The sequence below is a fragment of the Lampris incognitus genome, chromosome 12 (assembly GCF_029633865.1).
Source record: "Lampris incognitus isolate fLamInc1 chromosome 12, fLamInc1.hap2, whole genome shotgun sequence".
Taxonomy (NCBI): Eukaryota; Metazoa; Chordata; class Actinopteri; order Lampriformes; family Lampridae; genus Lampris; species Lampris incognitus.
Window position 1 is genome coordinate 220,762 of NC_079222.1, and position 26,507 is coordinate 247,268.

Genomic DNA, 26,507 nt, shown 5'->3' on the forward strand with positions numbered 1-26,507 from the left:
AAAACAACTCGGAGCTCAATGCTCCAAGTGCAAGTATGGACCCAGCAGATGGTTCAATGTCCCGGAGACAATGTAGGCCGAGGTCGGTGTCTGGTGTGAATGGCCTCCGGCCGGGGGTTATCCAGCTGCTGGACAACCAGCAACCTGTCTCCCACTCTGCTGGCTCGGAAACCTCTAGCCGCCAGCCTGCCTACTCAGCGGTAAAACACCAGATGATGGGTGGTGCCGAGCTGGCTCCAGCCCTGGACTCATGGGCAAACCACCTGGCCAGGGGAGGTCCCCATAGTCTCCGCCAGTCCCATATCCCTCAGCAGTTGGCCGACGTCCTGTGCGACTACCAGTCACCGGCCAAACTGGCCGAATCTTTTTACAGGTTCCTGTTCAGTCAGCCACCTCAGCCAACCTGTCGGGATTGGCTGTCCAGCATCCCTGACTCTCAGCTGCCCACTGTTCCTGAGTCTCAGCTGCCAAGTGTTCCCGAGTCTCAGCTGCCCAGCGTCCCCGAGTTTCACCTGCCCAGCATCTCCGAATATCAGCTGCCCAGTGTCCCTGGGCCACCTCCAAAGCCTGCTCCGACTGCCTCGCTGCCTCCGAGGTCTGGTCCCCAGTGGCCATCCCGCTGCCTCCGAATTCTGTTTGCCCAGTGGCCCTCCAGCCATGGCGGTACTGTCGGCATCACTGGCCTCCGGGTCATCCATCTGCTCGTCCTTATATTCTTCATATAGCTTACAATTCTAATATAATTTTTTTATCCTCTTTCAATGTTGCATTGTGTAAATTGTGTGAACACAAAATCATTGCATGTTGTCCATCTTGGGAGAGAGATCCTCCTCTGCTGCCACTGCCAAGGACATCCTCATCTCCTCCATCACTATCTGATACACTGCTGCCACTGCCAAGGACATCCTCACCTCATCCATCACTATCTGGTATACTGCTGTCACTGCCAAGGACATCCTCACCTCCTCCATCACGATCTGGTACGCTGCTGCCACTGCCAAGGACATCCTCACCATATCCATCACTATCTGGTACACTGCTGCCACTGCCAAGAACATCCTCACTTTATCCATCACTATCTGGTACACTGCTGCCACTGCCAAGGACATCCTCACCTCCTCCATCACTATCTGGTACACTGCTGCCACTGCCAAGGACATCCTCACCTCCTCCATCACTATCTGGTACACTGCTGCCACTGCCAAGGACATCCTCACCTCATCCATCACTATCTGGTACACTGCTGCCACTGCCAAGGACATCCTCACCTCCTCCATCACTATCTGGTACACTGCTGCCACTGCCAAGGACATCCTCACCTTATCCATCACTATCTGGTACACTGCTGCCACTGCCAAGGACATCCTCACCTCCTCCATCACTATCTGGTACACTGCTGCCACTGCCAAGGACATCCTCACCTCCTCCATCACTATCTGGTACACTGCTGCCACTGCCAAGGACATCCTCACCTCCTCCATCACTATCTGGTATGCTGCTGCCACTGCCAAGGACATCCTCACCTCCTCCATCACTATCTGGTACACTGCTGCCACTGCCAAGGACATCCTCACCTCCTCCATCACTATCTGGTATGCTGCTGCCACTGCCAAGGACATCCTCACCTCCTCCATCACTATCTGGTACACTGCTGCCACTGCCAAGGACATCCTCACCTCCTCCATCACTATCTGGTATGCTGCTGCCACTGCCAAGGACATGGGCAGAATGCAGCATATTATTCATTCTGCTGAGAGGGTGACTGGGTGTAAACCTGCCCTCCCTCCATGACCTGTATGGCTCCAATACACTGAGGTGAGCGGGAAAGGTCCTGGCTGACCCTTCCCACCCACGCCATGCTCTCCTTAAAACACTCCCCTCTGGCAAGAGGTTAAGGTCTATAAAAACCAGAACCTAACGCTACAAGAACAGCATCTTCCCTACAGCAGGAGGCCTTTCTAACAAGCCCCCAGATACCCCCAGATACTGACACTGCTGCTCTCCTAACCCCAACCTCTTCTATCTTCCCTACAGTCCTCTCTGTATATGGACAACTTGCATGAGACCTGAACTATCCTGTAAATAACTCTTTTCCTTTAAAGAACTTAAAATTGTCATTTAACTTTTTTGCAAGTCCAGCTTCTGTCACCCAGTGCTGGGCATCAGGGCCTGCCACGTGGTCTCATGTTCAACTCTGAACCGGTGTTGCTTGCATGTTATTGCACCTTGCTTTCATTTCAATTTTATTTTATCTTGTATATATATATATAATTATTGTATACTTTTATCTTGATTATTTACTGTTAATTTTCCTTCTTGCACCAACGTAGCAAGACATATTCCTTGTATGTTCATGTACTTGGCAATAAATCTGGTTCTGGGTCTGTCTGCATGACTCACCATCTGCAGGAAAGCACTGGACGGCTCGTGCCGATAGGCCGCTTTGTCCTTCAGTATGAGCCAGTGGGCTGAGTTTACCAGGACCTCCTTCAGGGCCAGGATTGAGTGGTACAGCCTGGAATGAAGCAATCATGTGAGAGATTTAATAACAGTATATTTAATAGTTTTTATATTAATAAGGTGACAGATATTTAGTGCATTTTAAAACGATGAATTAACCACCTTAAAACGTTTCATGTATTTATGGATGCTTGATATTTATTTTCAATATCCATTATAATGAATTGTCAGACATTAAAACCAGACTGAACGTAGAGTACTCATATATTTCAAAATAATTTATTACTTTAATCAATGCTTTTTTTTACTGCCTACTGGAAAAAACCTTAATTCTTAGTTCAGTTAGTTCAATAAATCTTAGTTCAGTTTTTCTAGTTTTTCTTTTTTTAAAACAGCACCTCCTAATTCAGCTTCTTTGAGCAACTCTCATCATTAATAATAACTTGTCTCTAACTACTGAGACATGTTATGTGAGACATGTTATGTGAGACATGTTATGTGCTGCTTTCAACAGAAATTACAGCCTGGTGGGGAGGGAGGCTTGATGCATCATGCTAAAGCTCTTTGAGCAGCTATATATTATATATAGCTGCTTATAATATATATATATATATATATATATATATATATATATATATATATATATATATAGCTGCTTATAATATATATATATATATATATATATATATATATATATATATATATATAATTATTATCATCATTATTATTATTATTATTATTATTATTGTTATTTATCTTCAGTCAACTTCACTACTGTAACGGTGTCTTTTCAGGTCTCCCTAAAAAAAATAAGTCAAACAGTGTCAGCTGATTCAGAACGCTGCTGCTCGAGTCCTTACTAAGACCAGGAGAGTGGATCACATCACTCCAGTCCTGAGGTCTTCACACTGGCTTCCTGTCTGTCAAAGACTTGATTTTAAAACTCTGCTCTTGGTTTATAAAACACTGAATGGTTTAGGGCCAAAATATATTTCTGATCTACTGCTACACCACGAACCATCCAGACCTCCAGATGGTCTGGGACAGGTCTGATTTACTGCTACACTATGAACCATCCAGACCTCCAGATGGTCTGAGACAGGTCTGCTTTCTGTCCCCAGAGTCAGAACTAAACATGAAGAGCCAGCTTTCAGTGTTCATGCACCACATATCTGGAACAAACTCCCCGAATACTGCAGGGCTGCTGCAACTCTCAGTTCTTTCACATCTAGGCTAAAGACGTTGATCTTTAGTGGGTTGTATCCTTTCCCCTGCTGTCTCCTGAAGTCCACCACCATTTTTTTGGTCTTGCTGATGTTCAGGGTCAGGTTGTTGGTCTGGCACCACTGGACCAGGTCATCTACTTGGTTCAGACAGGCCTGTTCGTTGATATTGGAAATCAGACCTATTACCACTGTGTTGTCTGCAAATTTGATGATGGAGGTGGAACTGTTTATGGCTTTGCAGTCATGTGTGTAGATGTTGTACAGCAGAGGGCTCAGCACATAACCCTGAGGAGCTCCTGTGTTGAGGATCAATGTTCTGGAGGTTAGGCTGCCCACCCTAACTACCTGGGGCTGGTCAGTGAGAAAGTTGTACACCCAATTGCACAACAGGGTGTTTATTCCTAGCAACCTCATCTTCGTGGCCAGATTGAGGGGGACGATAGTATTAAACGCTGAACTGTAGTCAGTGAACAGCATATGTACATAGTTCCCTCTCACCCCATCCAGGTGGGTTAAGGTGGTGTGCAAGAGGTTGGAGATGGCATTGTCTTTGCACCTGTTGTTTTTATAGGCAAATTGGAGGAGGTCGAATGAGCTGGGCAGGGATGAGCAGATGAAATCTTTCACCAACCTCTCAAAGCACTTCATCACTACTGACATCAGGGCCACTGGTCGGTAGTCATTCAGGCATGATGGACTGTTGTTCTTTGGCACAGGGACAGTAATGTACTGCTTGACGCATGAGGGGACGACGGCTTGGGCCAGGGATGTGTTAAAGATGCATGTAAACACTGGAGCTAGCTGGTTAGCGCAGGATTTTAAGACCCGGCCAGGGATCTCGTCAGGACCTGCAGCTTTCTTGCCGTTTACCCCCCTAAGGGCCCTCCTCACATTGCTCTCAGTGACGGTGAATGGAGATTCCCCGCTGTCTACTGTGGCCGTTTGGCTGTTGTTGGTGCCGCTAGCCTCGTAGCGTGCGTAAAACACCTTCAGTTTGTCAACTAGGGAGGGATCCACACTCATAGCCGAGCACGGCTTGTTTTTAAAATCCGTAATGACCCCTAGTCCATTTCACGAGCGGAGTCACCCTCATTAAAGTCGGCTTCCACGTTGTCCTTTATAGCGCCACTTAGCCTCTTTGTCTTCCGCAGGCCGTAAGACGCTGCTTTATAATCAGTCATGTCACCAGAAATCAGCCCTGCATTGTAGGCGGTGGTGCGAGCTGTTAACGACCTGCTCTATCGACCCGTGGTTTCTGGTTCGGGAAGATCTTAATCTTGACAGTCGGAATGATAGCATTTGTTAGCATAGCGATGTAACTCACTGCTACTTCCATGAACTCACTGATGTTAGCCGAGGTCGTGTGGAACATCTCCCAATCAGCCTTCTCAAGAGCGTCCTGCAACATGGCTTCCAAATGGTCAGCCCAACGCGTCACCTGTTTCGTCACCGGAGATTCCCTGAGGACTTTTTGTTTGTATTTTGGTAGGAGGAGGATTGCGGCATGGTCTACTTGCCGAACGCTGGCAGGGAGATGAGTATTTCTTCCTCTCGTGGGGAAGTGAATATGTTGTTTAAATTCTGACATGCCCCGGGTAAGACTTGCTTTGATAAAGTCACCGACCACTATGAAAGCAGCCCCCGAATACCGTTGTTGTTGTTTGTTTATCATCTCCTGCAGCTCGGATACGGCAATGTCAGTGTTGGCTTGTGGTGGAATAGACCGCTGTGATGATGACTGATGTAAAGTCGTGGGGCAGGTGGAATGAACGGCAAATGATGGTGAGATGCTCCAGGTGGGGAGAGCAGGACCGAGAGAGAACCATAACGTTCCTTGGGTCACACCACTTGTTGTTTGTCATGAAGCAGACTCCTCCACCTTTGGATTTGCTGGACTCCTCTGTTCCATCCATACGGACAGTGGAGAAGTGTTCAGCCGGTGTAGCTGCGTGGTCCGGTACGGTGGGGGTCAACCAGGTGAAACACAGGATGTTACAGTCTCTAATGTCCCGTTGGAATTGTATCCTCGCTCTCATGTCATCCAGCTTATTCTCTAATGATTGAACATTTGCGAGTAGGATGCTCGGCAAGGCTGGGCGGTTTGCCTGGCTCCTCAGATCCTGTTTCTGACCCCAGCTCGTTTCCCTTGATGTTTCTTGGGCTTTCTCCTGATCCCAGTGTAATATTCCAAAAGTAAACAATCTTCATTACTCTGGCTGACGCTTCGGAGAATCTCCGCTGGTAACCCTGTTGCGGTCCCAGGAAACTGATTTCTAATCTTTAAAAGCATATCGCGATCATATGCGATCATATTAAAGATAAATTCGGTAGAAAGTTAAAAAAAGAAGTAAGTAAAACATAAGATACGACATAAAATAAGACACAGTCTAGACGGAGCAACGCCGGTTGCGTCTGGTCTCACCCGTGCTAACCTGGAAGAAAAATGCAATGCAATGCAATGCAATGCAATGCAATGCAATTCAATTCAATTCAATTCAATTCAATTCAATCTATTGTCATTAAAAACAATGTGCAGGCACATGTTAAAAATGAAATGAGGGCTGTGGCTCCACCAAACAGTGCAAGACAGACACAGACAAACACAGCAAACACAGTATAAGATATACACACATGAAAACCAAAAGCTAAAATAAGTTAAAAAAGAGCTGGAGTACAAAATATTTAAAAATATCTACAGACATTCAGTGGGTAGCCAGGTTCAGGTGGGCAACAGCTTGTGGAAAGAAGCTGTTTTTGAGCCTGGTAGTGTGGGTTCTGAGGCTCCTGTAGTGCCTCCCAGAGTGCAGGGGGGAGAACAGTCCATGGTTGGGGTGGGTGGGATCTCTGCTGATGCTCAGACCCCTTCGAAGGCAGCGTTTGTGATAAATGTCTTTTATGGCTGGGAGCTGGGTACCGGTGATATGCTGGGCCGCCTTGACGATCCGCTGCAGAGCTTTCTGGTCTACTGAGGTGCAGTTGCCGTACCACACTGAGATGCAGATGGTCAGGATGCTCTCTATGGTGCAGTGGTAGAAGTTGGTGAGAATTTTTGGGGGTAGACGGGCGCTCCTCAGCCTCCTCAGGAAATGCAGGCAGGCGTTGTTGGGCCTTTTTCACGAGGGCCTGGGTGTTTAATTTCCACGAAAGGTCCTGCAGCTTCTAGACCTCCTGAAGTCCACAATCAGCTTCTTTGTCTTCTGCACATTAAGGACAAGATTGTTGGTAGTACACCATGATGTGAGGTGCTCAATCTCGTCTCTATAGGCCATCTCGTCATTGTTGGTGATACGGCCAATGACTGTGGTGTCATCTGCAAACTTAACTATAACGTTTGAAGGGTGAGTTGGTGTAATGGTTTTGCTGTGTTTTCTGCTGATCTGTTGTTGATTGCTAATGCCTGGTTCAGACCTGTGGGGGGATGGGTTGTTGCCTGCAGCAACATCGTGTCTGTGTGTTGTTTCTTTCTATCCCCCCCTACAGGGGCGTAACATTTTGGAGGCAACGCTGGGATTGTGTGCAGCATGGGTCAGCGTCTACCAGAGATGGCCCCCAGCCGTCACACATCCTTTTTAATCAACCCACACATCGAGAGCAGGTGGTGAATCGGTTACAGTGGGTTTCTGACTGTCTGAGGGCAGAATGCATGTCATCTGAGGTATTTCTACATACCAGGAGAGCTGCTACCACTACCCAAAGATGAAAAGGTCCCACTTCACACCGTTAATATCCACGCTCTGCTAGAAAGATGGATTCGTCGTCAGTGTTGGAGAAAGTACAGCTAGAAGTAATAAGAGAATTATGTGTGCTGTCCAGAGATATCCTAGTGGAGTTGTGTGACTATCTGATCATCACCAGGGCAGAGTTTGAGCATGTTACTGGCAAGGGTCAAACAGCTCTCATCACGCTAATTTCAAACTACCTACAGAGCGAAGAGCTAGAAAAACTTGAGGCTAAAGGAATGGCTTACTTGCTGCATCTTAAAGACAAAATCTCTGAGCTCCAGGCAGCTTGTAAAACCAATACACTAAAACAAGTAAGACGAGGAACAGAAAAAACAAGATGAAGAGAAGGAAAGAATACTGAGGGAAATGGAGGCTTTGCAGCTTCAGTTGAAACAGAATGAGAAAGATAAGCCGGAGAACGGGAAATAAAAAACATGGTTTCCAGCAGGGAGTCAACACAGAGCACAGTTCACAGTCATGCACTTCCCCCATGGCATAAGGACTTCAGAATAGCTGGCCAGATCGGTGAGCCCGGTCAGAAAGATCGACTGAGCTTTTCAAGCCTAGTTCATCAAATCGAACATGGCCTAAGTAAGGGGTTCCCAGAACGTGAGATTGTAGATGCAGTGATAACAGCAATATCCCCTGGCATGCAACTTCGTAGCTATCTGGAGGGAAAAGCCAATTTGACCTTATCCACATTGCGGCGGATACTCCGTTCTCATTACCAGGAGAAAAGTGCAACTGATCTCTATAAGCAGCTGACCTCAGAAGTGCAGGGCATCAAAGAAACCCCACAGAACTTCCTTATTCATACTTTCGACCTGAGACAAAAGATATTGTTCGCTTCGCAGGAATCTGAGTCAGGTCTCCAATATGACCCCGGGTTAGTGCAGAACATGTTTTTTCACACTGTGTTAACTGGCCTGCAGAGTGACAACATCAAGCGTGACCTCTAGCCTTACCTGGAGCAAACCAACATGTCTGATGAATTGTTACTAGAGCGAATGAACACAGCATGTGCCTATGAGGCAGAGAGGCAAAACAAAAAAAAATTGTTAGGACAACAACGGCCTGTCATTATCCACTCAGCCCAGTCGAGCGACGCTCCTGTGAAAAAGAATGAAGAACTGCCCACTCAACAAAACCCTGGTAAAATGTCCCCTGTTGTTCTCTCCCAGCTTGAAGAAATTAGGTCTGAAATGGCTATGCTCAAAGATCTTAAAGCTGAAGTGTCTCAAATTAGGGAGTCCATGCAACAGCCACAGTACATGCCCAGGCAGCAACCAACAGCAGGGGGGGCCAATGGCGCATCAGTTCCACAGTTTTCAGGTCCGCAGATGCAGGCCCCGCCACAGGGATACTGGTTCACCCGTGGCCCCGGGCACAGAGGAAGAACCACCCAGTACCAGCAAAGGTTTGCCCCTCAGGGCAGCTTTCTTCCAGCAAACCGTGGGCGAATGAGGAAATGTTTCAGCTGTCAACAGAATGGAGCTGAAGATTACTGCACGCACTGTTATAGGTGTGGCAGCAACAAGCACTTCCTTGCTGGTTGCCGAGCGAGGGAAGAGAGAGTTTCCTTTAAATGGGGAAAGGTTGCTCGCACGGGACAGGGAGTGACGAGTGACACTGCAAGGTCCCAGCACTGTGTACACTGTGAAAAAAAATGGGGAAGGGGTAAGACTGAAACAATGGGCATCATCTAAGAAAGTGCTCTACTGTTCTAGGCCGTGTCAAGTGGGTAATTGGACTGTACACAAAAAAGAATGTGCATCCCCCTCATATATGGTTGGGAGCACTACCCCAAAAATAAAAAAACAGGCTAAAATGGCTCCATTGGTAGGAAAAAGCATGTGATTGATTGCTTCATCGAAGGTCAAAGTGTTAAGGCTTTGTGGGACTCAGGCTCCCAGGTAACAATAATTGATGACCTATGGAAAGATGTGCATTTACCAGACACAAGATTAAGAGACATTTCAGAAATTCTGGACATAACAGAGACCCTAGACATAGTGGCAGCAAACGGGGAGAACATGCCATATGCAGGTTGGGTAGAAATAACCTTCAGGTTAGCTTCAGAGGGAGCACCCACCACAGAAGTTGTTATCCCCACACTTGTAATGAAGGGTGGTATTGCTCAACCAATTATTGGTTCTAATGTAATTGGCCTCATTATAGACGGTGAATTGAAACAGTCCAACAGTACTAACAGGGAACGGCTGAGTGACACAGTAAGAGCAGCATTCCCAGGCCAAGCCAAAGCCTTTGTAGAACAGGTAACTGCTGCCATAGAACAAGTCAGTATTGAGCGTGCGAATGAGTATGTAGCTAAGACAAAAAAAGAGAGGATCAACATTCCCAAACACATGTCAGTCCAAGTTGAGTGCCATGTGCATATGGGCTCACCACAGCAAGATACCTCATTAATCTTTGAGCCTGATGTGAATCCCCGCTGGACAGAGGGACTCGAACTGTGTGACACGCTCATTAAAGTGAGTAAAGGTGCCAAACCCTCTATTACGGTAAGCGTTCAGAACCCTACAGATCATGATATAGTGTCGGCAGGGAGAACTGTGATTGGGACTGTCCAGCATATCCAGGCAGTCTACCCAGCCTCCATACTAGAGGGGTCCCGCCCTCCGCCGCCAGCCACAATGAATCACATCAGGGTTGAAAAAGATCAAACTACTGGCGATGTTTGGGATCCACCTGTGAATCTGAGCTACCTCAGTGAGCCAGAGAGAGAGATAGCTCATAAGATGTTAAGAGAGGAGTATGCCTCCTTTTCGAAAACGGATGATGATATCGGCCGCATAGAAAAATTGCAACTCAGCATATCGCTGAAAGACATCGAGCCTGTAGCGAAAACCTATCTTTCCGTGCCTAAGCCACTTTACCGGGAAATGAAGGACTACTTGAATGACCTCATCGCTCAGGGCTGGGTAGAGAAGTCTAATTCACCGTACGCATCACCGGTCGTGTGTGTTCGAAAAAAAGATGGGAGTCTACGGCTGTGTATTGATTTCCGGGAAGTTAACAGAAAGACTCTCCCCCACCGCCAGCCAATCCCCAGAGTGCAGGACATAATGGATGGCCTCGGAGGAAACTCATGGTTCTCTCTCTTAGATCAAGGAAAAGCGTATCATCAGGGCTTCATGGCAAAGGAGAGCAGACCCCTCACCGCTTTCGTAACACCGTGGGGTCTGTATGAATGGATCCGAATCCCCTTTGGCTTGATGAACGCTCCAGCTGCCTTCCAGCGCTGCATGGAAAAATGTTTGGAAGGGTTGAGGGATGAGATCTGCATTCCACACTTGGATGACATGCTGGTCTTCAGTAGATCCTTCGAGGATCATGTGGAGGATTTGAGGACGGTGTTACAGTGGCTACGGCAGCACGGAATAAAGCTGAAACCCAGTAAGTGTGAAGTGTTCAAGCGCGAGGTCCGCTACTTAGGGCGCATCATGTCTGCAGAGGGCAGTAAAATTGACCCCGCTGACACTCTTGCGGTGAGAGCTTTAAAGGAGAAGAGGCCACGGACTGTGGGAGAGCTGAGGGCAGTCATGGGGCTACTGAGATACTACCGACAGTACATTAGGGACTTCTACCGCATCGTTGGACCTCTTTATGCCCTGACCGAACTGGACCCTGGATCAGATAAACAGAAGGACAGTAACACAAGGACAAGAAGATTAAAAGGAACGAACAAAGGGACACCTTCACAAAAGCTGATTACATGGACTGACAAACACCAACAAATACTGGAAAGATTGATTGACTGTCTGGTTGAGCCGCCTATATTGGGATTCCCAGGTTTCAATAGATCGTTCATCGTGCACACAGATGCTTCAAACCAAGGCCTAGGTGCAGTGCTGTATCAAGAACAGGGGGGGAAGCTCCGCGTAATAGCCTATGCATCTCGCACACTGACCAAAGCCGAAAAAATTACCATCTTCATTCAGGCAAACTTGAATTTCTAGCCTTGAAGTGGGCCGTTACTGAAAGGTTTCGAGCTTACCTAATTGGCTCATCTTGCACCATATACACAGACAACAATCCACTTACTTATGTGTTGTCAACGGCCAAACTCAACGCAACCGGGCAAAGGTGGGTTGCGGAATTAGCAGACTTCCACCTAACGATCAAATATCGCCCCGGCAAAGAGAATTCTGATGCTGATGGCCTTTCACGGATGCCCTGTGACATAGAAACAATGATGGAAGAATGCACAGAACACATGCCCTCTCCTTCCGTGCAAGCTACAGTACAAGCTGTGGAAACAAAAGTCCCACACACAGCATGGTCCGTGATGGCTGTCAGTGGTGCTGAGACAGATGAGGGCACGTCTACGCCCTTTTCAGGAACAGCTATCTGCAAAGCTCAGAGAGATGATCAAAACATTGGCCCTATCATAGCCTGCAAACTGTCAAATAAAAAGCCCGAGGGATGGCCGCTGAAATCTTTAAGTGCAAAGAGCAAGTGTTTACTCCGTGACTGGGAAAAACTCAGCCTCGATGGAGATGGGGTACTTCACCGAAAGACTGCAACTAGAACACAACTTGTTCTCCCCAAAATACACAAGACAACAGTTCTGAGACAACTCCACGACGAAATGGGGCACCAATGTGTGGAACGCACAACATCACTCATTCGGGATCGCTTCTTCTGGCCACATATGCAGCGAGAGATAGAGCACTATGTCACTCAATGCTGTGCCTGCCTCCAACAGAAAAGGCCCTGTAGAGAAACAAGAGCTCCACTCACGTCGATTGTCACAACTCAGCCATTCGAACTTGTATCCATTGACTTTCTGCATTTAGACAAGTGCAGAGGTGGATATGAATACATATTAGTGATTGGTGATCATTACACACGCTTTGCACAAGCCTATGCCACAACATCGACATCTGCCAAAACTGTTGCTGATAAGATATTCAATGATTATGCGCTGAAGTTTGGGTTCCCCTTAAGAATCCATCACGACCAGGGAGGGGAATTTGAAAATCAGTTGTTTGCGCAGCTGAGGAAAAACTTTGGATTGATGGGCTCAAGAACAACACCGTATCACCCACAAGGCAACGGGCAAGTTGAGCGGCTAAACAGAACATTACTCCAAATGCTGAAAACGCTTACCAAGAGGTAGAAGTCAAATTGGAGAGAGTCGTTGCCCAAGCTCATCTATGCCTACAACAGCACTCGATGTGAAGCCACCGGCTTCTTTCCCTTCTATCTTCTATTTGGGAGGTCACCAAGACTACCTGTTGACTTATTGTTTGGCTTGACCCCTGAGACTGGAACTACTGATCATCAAGAGTACATGAAAAAATGGAAACAACAAATGCAAGAGGCATATGAGATCACAACAACAAATGCAAAACAATGTGCTGAGAGGGGCAAACGAAATCATGACAACAAAGTAAGGAGTTCTGTGTTGCATGAGGGTGACCGGGTTCTCGTTAGAAATATGACACCCAGAGGAGGAACGGGGAAGCTCCGGAACCATTGGGAAGATTGCATCCACAAAGTCATCCTTCAGGTGGGAAAAGATATGCCCATATATGAAGTACTGCCAGAATAAGGCAGAGGGAGAGGAAGTAGAATACTGCACCGTAACCTCTTGTTGCCATGTGATTACTTGCCCCTAGAGATTCAATTAAAACCTAACAAAGTAAAAAGACAAATCACAGCTCACACCAGCAGAGACAGGGGAGGACAAAACCAAGAAACCGACAATGATGATAGTGATGATGATGACTATGGATACTATATGCCAAGAGATCAGCCTCTGCCTTTGGTCCAGCCTCAGGTAAATACAAACAGAGAGGATGCTGACAGGGAAGTCACACAACCGTCACAGGATGCTGAGCCTCAGCCACAAGGCATTCCTCAGCTGGATCAGAACAGGGGAGACATACTGACAGGGGAGGACACACCAGGTGAAGAGGAGAGAATAGTTCAAGAGGAAATTGCCCTGGAAGAGAGAGTGCCAGTACCACTGTCACCTGTCCAAAGTGAAAATAACAGTGGAAATTAACAACGATACCACCGACCGGTGAGAGAGAGACGACCTCCGAGAGTTTTCACATATAATCAGCTGGGTAATCCCAGTTGTTACAGTACTGGACTCCCAAGTAACACCATGTACTTGTACTCGCCAGCATATTATGGAGCTATGTAAGCGACAACTGCAGGGATGACTCTGGTACAGCACTTTAACTACCAGCCTGCTGTTGCACCAGGGTACTAAATGCAGAGTACACACACCACACACTCTATGGACTGTTGGACAAGCCGAGTGCAACCACATATACACACACCATACACTCATGATGGACTGTTGAAACAGCTGAGTGCTGACATATACACACACACGCTACACACACTCGTGGACTTTTGATTAAGCCAAGTGCTCTCATACAAACCCTCGCAAGAAGGATCTGGTAGCATTATATGCACTGGGTACTTGTTTTAAACATTGATAACCTGCTTCCTGGGATGTCGAGGACGACATCTATGTTGAAGGGGAGTGTGTAATGGTTTTGCTGTGTTTTCTGCTGATCTGTTGTTGATTGCTAATACCTGGTTCAGACCTGTGGGGGGATGGCTGCAGCAACATCGTGTCCGTGTGTTGTTTCTTTCTATCCCCCCTTACAGGTAAGAACGATAGTTGTGAACATGTAAATATGAAAGTTTTGGAAAATGCATTACAATATCGGACTTGGCTGCAGCAACATCGTGTCCGTGTGTTGTTTCTTTCTATCCCCCCTTACAGGTAAGAACGATAGTTGTGAACATGTAAATATGAAAGTTTTGGAAAATGCATTACAATATCGGACTTGGCTGCAGCAACATCGTGTCCGTGTGTTGTTTCTTTCTATCCCCCCTTACAGGGGCGTAACATTGGCAGGCAGTCGTGGGTGAAGAGGGAGAAAAGGAGGGGGCTCAGAACACATCCTTGAGGGGCACCTGTGCTGAGGGTCAGGGTGGAAGAGGTGTCGTCACCTAACCTAACAGACCGAGGTCTGTTGGTCAGGAAGTCCAGGATCCAGTTACAGAGGGAGGGGTTGAGGCCAAGGGAGAGGAGTTTGGTGGTTAGTTTGGCGGGGATGATAGTGTTGAAGGCAGAGCTGTAATCTATAAACAGCATCCGGATGTATGTGTTGTTAAGTTCAAGTCGGGTCAGAGCAACATGCAGGGCAGTGGCAATGGCATCGTTAGTAGACCTTTTGGGACGGTAGGCGAACTGATGTGGGTCGAATGTGAGGGGGGGGGGCGGTAATTTTTCTGATGTGAGCCAGAACCAGTCTCTCAAAGCACTTCATGGCAATGGGGGTGAGTGCTATGGGTCGGTAGTCATTCATACTTATGGATGTTGGTTTCTTGGAGACAGGAATGATAGAGGTGGTCTTAAAGCATGCCGGGACAATGTGCTAAGAAGGTGGAAGGAGTACTTTGAGGGGCTGATGAATGAAGAAAATGAGAGAGAGAGAAGGTTGGATGAAGTAGGGATAGTGAATCAGGAAGTTCAGTGGATTAACAAGGAGGATGTGAGGGCAGCTATGAAGAGGATGAAGAGTGTAAAGGCAGTTGAGCCTGATGACATACCTGTGGAGGCATGGAGGTGTTTATGAGAGATGGCAGTGGAGTTTTTAACTAGATTGTTTAACACAATCTTGGAAAGTGAGAGGATGCCTGAGGAGTAGAGAAGACGCATACTGGTACCGATTTTCAAGAACAAGGGCGATGTGCAGAGCTGTAGCAACTACAGAGTTATAAAGTTGATCAGCCACAGCATGAAGATATGGGAAAGAGTAATATAAGCTAGGTTAAGAGGAGAGGTGATGATCAGCGAGCAGCAGTATGGTTTCATGCCACGAAAGAGCACCACAGATGTGATGTTTGCTTTGAGAATGTTGATTGAGAAGTATAGAGAAGGTCAGAAGGAGTTGCACTGTGTCTTTGTAGATTTAGAGACAGCATACGACAGGGTGCCCAGAGAGGAGGTGTGGTATTGTATGAGGAAGTCAGGAGTTGCAGAGAAGTATGTAGGAGTGGTGCAGGATATGTATGAGGGCAGTGTGACAATGGTGAGGTGTGCGGTTGGAATGACAGATGGGTTCAAGGTGGAGGTGGGATTACATCAAGAATCGGCCCTGAGCCCTTTCTTGTTTGCAATGGTGATGGACAGGTTGACAGACAAGATCAGGCAGGAGTCTCCATGGACGATGATTTTCACGGATGACATTGTGATATGTAGCGAGAGTAGGGTGCAGGTTGAGGGGAGCCTGGAGAGGTGGAGGTATGCACTGGAGAGAAGAGGAATAAAAGTCAGTAGGAGCAAGACGGAATTCCTATGCGTGAATGAGAGGGAGGACAGTGGAATGGTCGGGATTCAAGGAGTGGATGTGACAAAGGCATTTGAGTTCAAATACTTGGGGTCAACTGTCCAAAGTAACGGGGAGTGCAGTAGAGAGGTGAAGAAGAGAGTGCAGGCAGAGTGGAGTGGCTGGAGAAGAGTGTCAGGAGTGATTTGTGACAGAAGGGTACCAGCAAGAGTTAAAGGGAAGGTTTACAAGATGGTAGTGAGACCAGCTATGTTATATGGTTTGGAGACAGTGGCACTGATGAAAAGACAGGAGGCAGAGCTGGAGGTGGCAGAATTGAAGATGATAAGATTTTCACTGGGAGTAACGAAGAAGGACAGGATTAGAAACGATTATATTAGAGGGACCGCTCAGGTTGGACGGTTTGGAGACAAAGCAAGAGAGGCAAGATCGAGAGGGCTTGGACATGTGTGGAGGACAGATGCTGGGTATATTGGGAGAAGGATACTGAATATGGAGCTGCCAGGAAAGAGGAAAAGAGGAAGGTCAAAGAGGAGGTTTATGGATGTGGTGAGGAAAGACATGCAGGTGGCTGGTGTAATAGAAGAAGATGCAGAAGACAGGAAGAGATGGAAACAGATGATCCGCTGTGGTGACCCCTAACGGGAGCAGCCAAAAGGAGTAGTAGTAGTATGTCTGTGAATGTTCTCATTCATCCAGGTCATGGTTATCCAAACGAGTTGAATCAAGTGCAACTGGATATATATCAAGTCCAGTTGCACTTGATTCAACTCCTTTGGATAGTAGTAGTAGTAGTTTTTAGGGAATTTTTGGATGTGTATTTTTGTCTTTTTTGTTGCATTGCTGTGGGCTGGGAGAAACGACATTTCATTTTTATCTATGTGTACAGGTATATAGTGAAAATGAGAATAAACCAAATCTTGAATCTTGAATCTCGAATCTTATTTCATTTTGTTTACATTATTCCTATTACTTGTTCTACTGCTTGTTGTCTTGTTGCACAGTTTGGAGTATTTCACTGCTCATTGTTCTTGTATGTGAGGCACGTAACAAGTAAGCCTGTGAAACTTGACTCTTAATATGACATGTTGAGTATGCTAACATGCTGTAGTGCTGTGCCCCAATGCTACCTCTTGCCATAGTCCATGACGACCCAATCCTTGGACGTTCCGGTTACAGCATCGTGGTGCTGGAACAGGCCGAGGTTCCGTCGTGCCACAATCAACAGCTGGTAGGCCTCACCTGCTGGGAAGTCACCACGGTAACCGCTCACCCCACCTGCCTCAGCACGGCGCATCTCGGCCAGCGTCAGGCTGTAGAGAATCTCTGCTGCGCTGTTTTTGGCAATAAAGAGAGAGAGACACCGAGAAGGAGAATGAGACACACACAAACACACAACTGGCCATGACAGGGTGGTGAGACATACAGGCAGAATGAACTACAGATTAAAGACCTGGTTAAATATCTTCCAGTACTCAATGTCTCCTCATTTGAGTGTGTTTCCTTCACAATAGCTGGGTTGGCATAGCTTCAGGTGGTCTTTGTTTACTGCCCCCTAAAGCCTCCACTACCTTAATTTCTGAGCTATCTGAGCTACTCACCCCTACTCTTAAGCCTGGATCTCGGAACATGTAAGAGCATCTGATTTGTTGACTTGAGTGCTCTGACTGTGTATGATGATGTATTAGCTCAGATAAATAAGATGGTGCAAGCCCATTTAAAGACTTGAAAACAAGTAATAAAATCTTAAACTGGATCCTAAAACAGACAGGAAGCCAGTGAAGGGAGGCCAGTACAGGTGTCATGTGATCACGTCGCTTCTTTCCTGTCAGTAGGCGAGCAGCTGCATTTTGTACAAGCTGCAGGCGATGAAGCGACAACTGAGCTACGCCAACATACAATGAGTTACAATAATCCAAATGAGAGGTAATAAATGCATGAATTACCCTTTCAAGATCATGTGAAGGGAGATAGGCCTTTACTTTTCCAAGAAGTCGTAATTAAAAAAAAAATTGTTTTGATGACTGAGCTTATTTGTTTATCAAAGTTAAAAGAGCTGTCAAAACTCACACCAAGATTCCTAACAGAGGAGTGACTGTAGGAAGCTAAAGGGCCAAGAGCGCTATCATAACCATCCAGAAGATCAGGTTGTCCATATACAATTATTTCCGTCTTATTTTGATTTAGTTTCCGGAAGTTTAACTCCATCCATGTTTTGACATCCTTTAAACAACTCGGCAAAGGCTGTATAGAATCTTATCTCTTTGTTTTTATAGGCAGATAGATTTGCAAATCACCAGCAAAACAATGAAAATACATAGTATGTTTTTAAAAAATTGACCCCAAGGGCAGCATATACAATGAGAAGAGAATGGGGCCCAAAATGGAGCCTTGAGGAACCCCACAGTTAAGTTGGGCCACAGCTGAAGAGAATTGGTCTATATGGACAGAAACGCTTCTATTTGGCAGATAAGATTTAAACCATTCTAGGGCAGTACCTTTAATGCCTACACACAGCTCACGACCTGATTAAAAAATATTATGGTCAACCGTGGCGAAGGCAGAAGTCAGGTCCAAAAGCACCAGAACAGCAGATTTCCCAGAGTCCATAGTTAAAAGAAGATCATTAAAAACTCCTAAAAGGGCTGGTTCAGTACTGTCATGTGATCTGTAACCAGACTGGAACTTTTCAGAAATGCCATTAATTTCTTGGTGCATTTGTAACTGTACATAAACTGCTTTCTCTAAGACTGTTGAAAGAAAAGACAGCGTAGAAATGGACTTAACGTTAGAAAGAACATAGGGATCAAGATTGCTCTTTTTGATGAGGGGCTGTACTACAGCATGTTTGACAGCAGCTGGAACACAGCCTGAGAAAAGAGAGGTGTTTATCACATTTACAATACAAGACCCAACAGTGGGAAAAACATCATTTTACAATCTGGGTGGAATACTGTCAAGGGTGCAACATGAAGGCCGCAAATGGTTAACTACCTCAGATATAAAGGAGGGACACGGGCCCAAACTCCCCTAAGACAGCTGGGCACATAGAATAAACAGCAGGATCTGAGGCCAAAGAAGATGGCGAGGCCCTAATAAATCAAATCAAATCAAATCAATTTTATTTGTATAGCCCAATATCACAAATTACAAATTTGCCTCAGTGGGCTTAACAGCAACACAACATCCTGTCCTTAGACCCTCTCATCGGATAAGGAAAAACTCCCTAAAAAACCCCTTTAACAGGGAGAAAAAATAAGAAGAAACCTCAGGGAGAGCAACAGAGGAGGGATCTCTCTCCCAAGACGGACAGCGTGCAATAGCAGAGCTCTTATCTGTAAAAACTTTAAGAAATTCTTCACAGAGCATGGGTGTTGGCACAGTGCAAGGATAATCACGTGGATTTATAGGACAGTTACTAGTATTAAAAAGACCCTGAGCCCTATGACAATTGTTGGACAAAAGGTTTGATAGAAACTGTGTTTTTTTCTGGTACTCTGATAAGCAGTCTCTTAGAATTCCTAAGGAGACATGAAGTTTGTCTTTCTTCCACTTTCTGTCAGCCCATCTACATGCGCATCTAAGAGTGCGGGTGGTGTCATTGAGCCATCGCTCTGTCACTGGTTTAGGGCATTTGGTTATAACAGGAGCAACCAGGTCCAGTATGTCAGTGCAGGTAGAGCTAAAAAGAGTGGTAATGTCATCAGTACTGAGATTACAAGAGTCATCCAGGGTGTGAACCATAGAATCTTTAAAAGCAACAGAAAACTGGGACGCTGTCAAAGGGTTAATCATGTGCAGGCAGCATGCCGGGGCGCGCGATTTAACCTGAGAACAAGGCAGCATCACAGTAAATAACACAGGCAAATGGTCCGTTATACGTATATCACATATTTCACTGATGCATACACTTAAACAAAAGGCCAACGCAAGGTCCAGTGTGTGACCCTTCTCAAGCGTCGGGCCATTCACCAATTGAGTGAGATTAAAAGAGTCAATAAGATTCAAAAAGTCTTTGACCAGAGGTCTGGATTCACAACAGACATGGATATTAAAATCGCCGACGATTAAGAAACTGTCGTAGTTCACTATACACTCACTGGCCACTTTATTAGGCACACCTGTCCAACTGCTCGTTAACGCAAATTTCTAATCAGCCAATCACATGGCAGCAACTCAATGCATTTAGGCATGTAGACATGGTCAAGACGATCTGCTGCAGTTCAAACCGAGCATCAGAATGGGGAAGAAAGGTGATTTAAGTGACTTTGAACGTGGCATGGTTGTTGGTGCCAGACGGGCTGGTCTGAGTATTTCAGAAACTGCTGATCTACTGGGATTTTCACACACAACCATCTCTAGGGTTTACAGAGAATGGTCCGAAAAAGAGAAAATATCCAGTGAGCGGCAGTTCTGTGGGCGAAAACGCCTTGTTGATGCCGGAGGTCAGAGGAGAATGGCCAGAGTGGTTCGAGCTGATAGAAAGGCAACAGTAACTCAAATAACCACTCATTACAACCGAGGTATGCAGAAGAGCATCTCTGAATGCACAACACGTCGAACCTTGAGGCAGATGGGCTACAGCAGCAGAAGACCACACCCGGTGCCACTCCTGTCAGCTAAGAACAGGAAACTGACGCTACAATTCGCACAGGCTCACCAAAATTGGACAATAGAAGATTGGAAAAACGTTGCCTGGTCTGATGAGTCTCGATTTCTGCTGCGACATTCGGATGGTAGGGTCAGAATTTGGCGTCAACAACATGAAAGCATGGATCCATCCTGCCTTGTATCAACGGTTCAGGCTGCTGGTGGTGGTGTAATGGTGTGGGGGATATTTTCTTGGCACACTTTGGGCCCCTTAGTACCAATTGAGCATCGTGTCAACGCCACAGCCTACCTGAGTATTGTTGCTGACCATGTCCATCCCTTTATGACCACAGTGTTCCCATCTTCTGATGGCTACTTCCAGCAGGATAATGCGCCATGTCATAAAGCTCGAATCATCTCAGACTGGTTTCTTGAACATGACAATGAGTTCACTGTACTCAAATGGCCTCCACAGTCACCAGATCTCAATCCAATAGAGCACCTTTGGGATGTGGTGGACCGGGAGATTCGCATCATGGATGTGAAGCCGACAAATCTGCAGCAACTGCGTGATGCTATCATGTCAATATGGACCAAACTCTCTGAGGAATGTTTCCAGTACCTTGTTGAATCTACGCCACGAAGGATTAAGGCAGTTCTGAAGGCAAAAGGGGGTCCAACCCGGTACTAGCAAGGTGTACCTAATAAAGTGGCCAGTGAGTGTAGTCCCCGCCACAAAGTCTGTGAATTCCTGAATGAAGTCCTTATTGAATTTTGGTGGACGGTAGACCACTGCGCACAGCACGGGACAATTACAGTTTATTTCAAAAAGTTGCAGCTCAAAGCTGGAGAAGCTGTCAGACGGAGTCTGTTGGCAGTGGAAGCTGGATTTAAATACAGAAGGTAGACCTCCACCTTTGCCAGTGGTCGGAGATGAGCTGATGAATGAACAGTCAGGGGGAAGAAGTTCAGAAAATGGTGTGAACTCCCAGCGTCAAGCCAGGTCTCCATCAGAAACATAAAATCCAATTCCAGAGAGGTAAAGAAGTCATTAAGCAGGAATTTCTTATTAGTTAGCGACCTAGTATTCACGACAGCCAGACGGACAGTAAGTTCTTTTTTGTCCGATGCTGATGCACGATCCAGCGGGCGAATATTCCTGTAATTCACGCCACCTCTGCGAGCTTGTGTCCACCTGGGAAGAGGAGCCTCCGCCGGCTGGTGAAGTTGGCCCACAGCAACGCCAGGAACAACAGGCGGGATCCATCGAATCGGAAAAAAGTGACATCCACTGCGAAGCAGGCAAGGATCATTCCCATGGGAGGACGTTAGATAAGCCTTGATTCTCACCCGAACAGCACCCAACTTTCCTCATCTTCTGTGGCACTTCCTACGGGGAATGGCATAAGGTAGGCGGCACAAGTTTACCGATATAGCCGACAGCAATGGAGGAAGGTTTGAAAATTGATATCCAAAATCAATATCCCAAATCGTGCTTTAACAGCAACTCATGACACGCTCGGCAGAGCAAAGTAGAGCAAATACATCATGACAGCATATGCAGTAAAACAGAACCGCAGCAAACAATATGCCAAACAGACCTGACAGACAGCTCGTTGCACACAATAGCGCCAACCTGTCACGTCAGCAATCTAACCTCAGATCCTCCCAACACTACGATGGATGGCCTGGTAGCCAACTACATTGCAGCCTTATCCCTCAGCCTTGACTCTCTTGCCCCCCTCAAATCGCAGTCTTTCTCCTTCACCCATCCTGCCCCACTGAATTTCACATCATGAAGGCCACTGGTCCTCGACTGGAGAGGCTCTATAAAAAGTCTGGCCTCACTGTCCACCTTGAGGCCTTTAAAGATCACATGAAGACCCATCAAGAAGCTCTCTCCCAGGCCAAAATGCATTACTACTCCACTATCACTGGCAACCAGCAAAATCACCCCATGATACTGTTCTCCATTGTCAACCAACTACTTCGCCCCCTTGATTCCCCCCACCCTTCAAGTGCCCCTGACCCATGCTCCAAGGTGCTGGACTTCTTCCAGGCCAAAGTGGATTCTATCCACATGTAGCTCTGGTACCTGCCCCCTCCCCCCCACATGCACCTCAGTTGCAGGATGTTGCTCCCCCCGCTATGTGCTTACCTAAGTGGTGCTCACTCTCCTCTTTCTCCTCTGTGGATGCTCCTCAAGTTGCTAAGTTGGTCACCATCACCACAGCTTCCACCTCTTCCCTGGACCCAATGCCCGCCGTCCTGGTCAAGGCATGTTTACCTACCCTGTGCTCCATAATTGTGGACATTATCATCTACTCCTTGGAATTTGGCATGGTACTCTCCAGCTTCAAAATGGCTGCAGTCACCCCCATCCTCAAAAAGGCAGGCCTGGACCCAGATGACCTCACTAACTACCAGCTGATCTCCAACCTTCGATTTCTTGGTAAATCCTGAAAAGAGTAGTTGCTGCCCAACTCCATCAGCACATGTCCAGACATGAGCTCTATGAACCCCTCCAATCTGGCTTCAGAGCACACCACAACATGGAAACTGCCCTTATCAAAATCACCAACAACCTCCTCATTGTTGCTGATTCTGGCCACATCAGTATTCTCATACTCCTGGACGTCTCTGCAGCCTTTGACACTGTTTCCCCACATCTTCATTTTCAACCACTTATCTGAATACCTAGGCCTAACTGGTGTAGCTCTCTCCTGGTTCCAGCCATATCTCACCAACAGGAAATAGTTTGTCACCATCGGAGACTCCAGTTCCACCCTAGCCCCAGTCAACCAAGGCGTGCCACAGGGCTCTATGCTTGGACCCCCCCCCTCTTTACCATCTACATGCTCCCCCTTGGTCAGATCATCCGCCACCGCGGTTTACGTTCCCATTGCTATGCTGACGACACTCAGCTTATCTCAGCACTAGACCATCCTCTCAGCTCCCCCACAATTCATTGTTAACTGCCTCCACCACATTAAATCCGGATGTCATCAAATCTATTCAAGTGAAATACCATTAACACTGAGCTCATGGTTGTGGCTTCCAAGGTGCTGCTCTGGAAGGCCGGAGATCTTCACCTCATCATGGATGGCTGCTCCGTCTGCCCATCCCCAGAAGTCTTCAACCTTGCTGTCATTCTGGACTCCACTCTCTCATTCCAGTCACACATCAAATCTGTCACCAAATCTGCTTTCTTTCACCTCTAAAAACATCTCCAGACTCAGGCCATTATTCTCAGACTCTGCGGCAGCGATCGTCATCTATGCCTTCATCGCCTCCCATCTGGGTTATTGCAGTGGAGTCCTGTCTGGGGTGTCTAGGAAAGCCCTAGACAGGCTTCATTCAGTATGTGCAGAATTCAGCTGCCAGGATAATCATCTGCACCAAGCCCTGGCAACACATCACCCCCACCCTTGTCCACCTCCACCAGTTCCCGGTCAAATCATACATTTCTTATAACATCCTCCCCCTCACCTATAAATTCCTCCAACCCCATACCCTCCAGTGCCTATCAGATTTCCTCAACCCCTACATTCTGCCCCAGAATCTGCAGTCCGCAGACACGGGTCTGCTTTCCATAGCCCACACCAGCCTGCAGACCTTTGGGGATAGAACCTTTAGTATGGAAGCCCTCACCCTTTGGAACTCTATTCCAGCACAGATCTGCAACACTGCTTCTTGGACAATTTTAAAAGACTACTGAAAACCTACCTTTTTACTAAGGCCTATGGTCTGCAATCTTTTGAAAAAATGTTCCCCCTTATCTAGTGTAAAGTATCCTTGGCTTCCTTGAAAGGTGCTATACAAAACTAAGTTGTTGTTACAGACAGTGAGAGAATAAAAGAGAGAATCAATATATCTATATATCTATCTGTCTGTCTACCGAAGGTGGGACTCCAGAAGGCGATCCAGTCGTTTATAAAAGGGGCGGGACGTATAATAGCCGCTCCAGTAGTGGTCATCGCGGTCAGCATAGGTGAAAAAATCCCCACTCAGGACTGGCAAATTGATTCCTGTTCGAGCAGTCCGATTCCTCAGGGCCCGGAAGTAGTCTGAGATAGTACCAAATTGAGCCTAAAAGAGAGAGAACAAGAGAGATTCATGAGCAAATATTTTATGGATTCTACCTTTAAAGTGTCTATGTGTACAATTAATGCAATAAAAACATGGATAATACCTTTCTAACAATACTAATACCCCCCCTCACATATAAGTATCCTAGCATGTAACTGTGTGACTGTAGTAGTAATACCACCTTAATATAATAGTAATATCAACTTAACATAACAGTAATACCATCCTAACATGTAATTCTGTGTGTGCATGTGTGTGACTGTAGTACTAATTCCACTTTACTGTTGTTGTGTATTGTACTGAACGAAAAGCCCTTTGGGACCACTTGTTATTTTGGGCTATACAAACAAACTTGATTTGACTAGTTGTAATAGCACCCTAATATAGAAGTTATACCATCCTAACACAAAGCTGTGTGTGACTGTAGAAGTGATACCACCATTTTGTAGTAGTAAAACGACGTTAATACAGTAGTAATATCATCCTAATATGTAACTCTGCCTGTGTGTAGTAGTAATATCGACTTATTATATCGCCTATTGTAGTGATAATACCATCGTAAAGTGAAAATTTCCGATTTTCAATCTTATCTCCCAACAACATAGGCAGAAATCACAGTGTGGGCTGGCACAGAGAAAATCAGGTGGGCCTTGCCCGCCCAAGACCAATCATACTTAATAGGTTCTGAAGTGAATATGTTAAGCAAAACATGTCATTACAACTTTAGTTGCCTGAATGCACCACAGTTTAATCACACACGGCTTCTACATAACCAGAGGTCAAGCTGCAGGCTCCAATATGAACATTAACAGCATCACATAGGCTGGCACGGCAGCCACACACACACACACACACACACACACACACACACAGAGCACCAATAATGTATGGATGGAGGTACACCAGCATCAATAATCATTATATATGGATGGAGGTACAACAGTATCAATAATCATTATGTATGGATGGAGATACACCAACATCAATAATCATTATGTATGGATGGAGGTACACAGACATCAATAATAATTATGTATGGATGGAGGTACACCAGCATCAATCATTATTATGTATGGATAGAGGTACACCAGCATCAATAATCATTATGTATGGATGGAGGTACACCAGCATCAATAATCCTTATGTATGGATGGAGGTACACCAACATCAATAATCATTATGTATGGATGGAGGTACACAAACATCAATAATAATTATGTATGGATAGAGGTACACCAGCATCAATAATCATTATGTATGGATGGAGGTACACCAGCATCAATCATTATTATGTATGGATAGAGGTACACCAGCATCAATAATCATTATGTATGGATGGAGGTACACCAACATCAATAATCATTATGTATGGATGGAGGTACACAGACATCAATAATAATTATGTATGGATGGAGGTACACCAGCATCAATAATCATTATGTATGGATGGAGGTACACCAACATCAATAATCATTATGTATGGATGGAGGTACACAAACATCAATAATAATTATGTATGGATGGAGGTACACCAGCATCAATAATCGTTATGTATGGATGGAGGTACACAGACATCAATAATTATTATGTATGGATAGAGGTACACCAGCATCAATAATCATTATGTATGGATAGAGGTACACCAGCATCAACAATCATTATGTATGGATGGAGGTACAAAAGTATCAATAATCATTATGTATGGATGGAGGTACACAGACATCAATAATTATTATGTATGGATAGAGGTACACCAGCATCAATAATCATTATGTATGGATGGAGGTACACCAGCATCAATAATCATTATGTATGGATGGAGGTACACAGACATCAATAATCATTATGTATGGATAGAGGTACACCAGCATCAATAATCATTATGTATGGCTGGAGGTACACCAGTATCAATAATTATTATGTATCGATAGAGGTACACCAGCATCAATAATCATTATGTATGGATGGAGGTACACCAGCATCAATAATCATTATGTATGGATAGAGGTACACCAGCATCAATAATCATTATGTATGGATGGAGGTACACCAGCATCAATAATCATTATGTATGG

The 26,507-nt window shown here is 45.9% G+C and overlaps 1 protein-coding gene across 3 annotated transcripts in view; it reads right to left on the minus strand.

Moving 5' to 3' along the window:
* The window catches only part of man2a1 (mannosidase, alpha, class 2A, member 1), a 197,357-nt gene that overhangs the window by 76,516 nt on the left and 94,334 nt on the right, over positions 1–26,507 (minus strand). For all 3 annotated transcript variants that reach the window (XM_056290632.1, XM_056290633.1, XM_056290631.1), the window contains 3 exons: positions 24,242–24,432; positions 16,884–17,087; positions 2,401–2,515 (listed from right to left, as the gene is read on the minus strand). In XM_056290632.1, the coding sequence (XP_056146607.1) occupies positions 2,401–2,515; positions 16,884–17,087; positions 24,242–24,432 (510 nt within the window). The remainder of the gene's footprint in view (positions 1–2,400; positions 2,516–16,883; positions 17,088–24,241; positions 24,433–26,507) is intronic.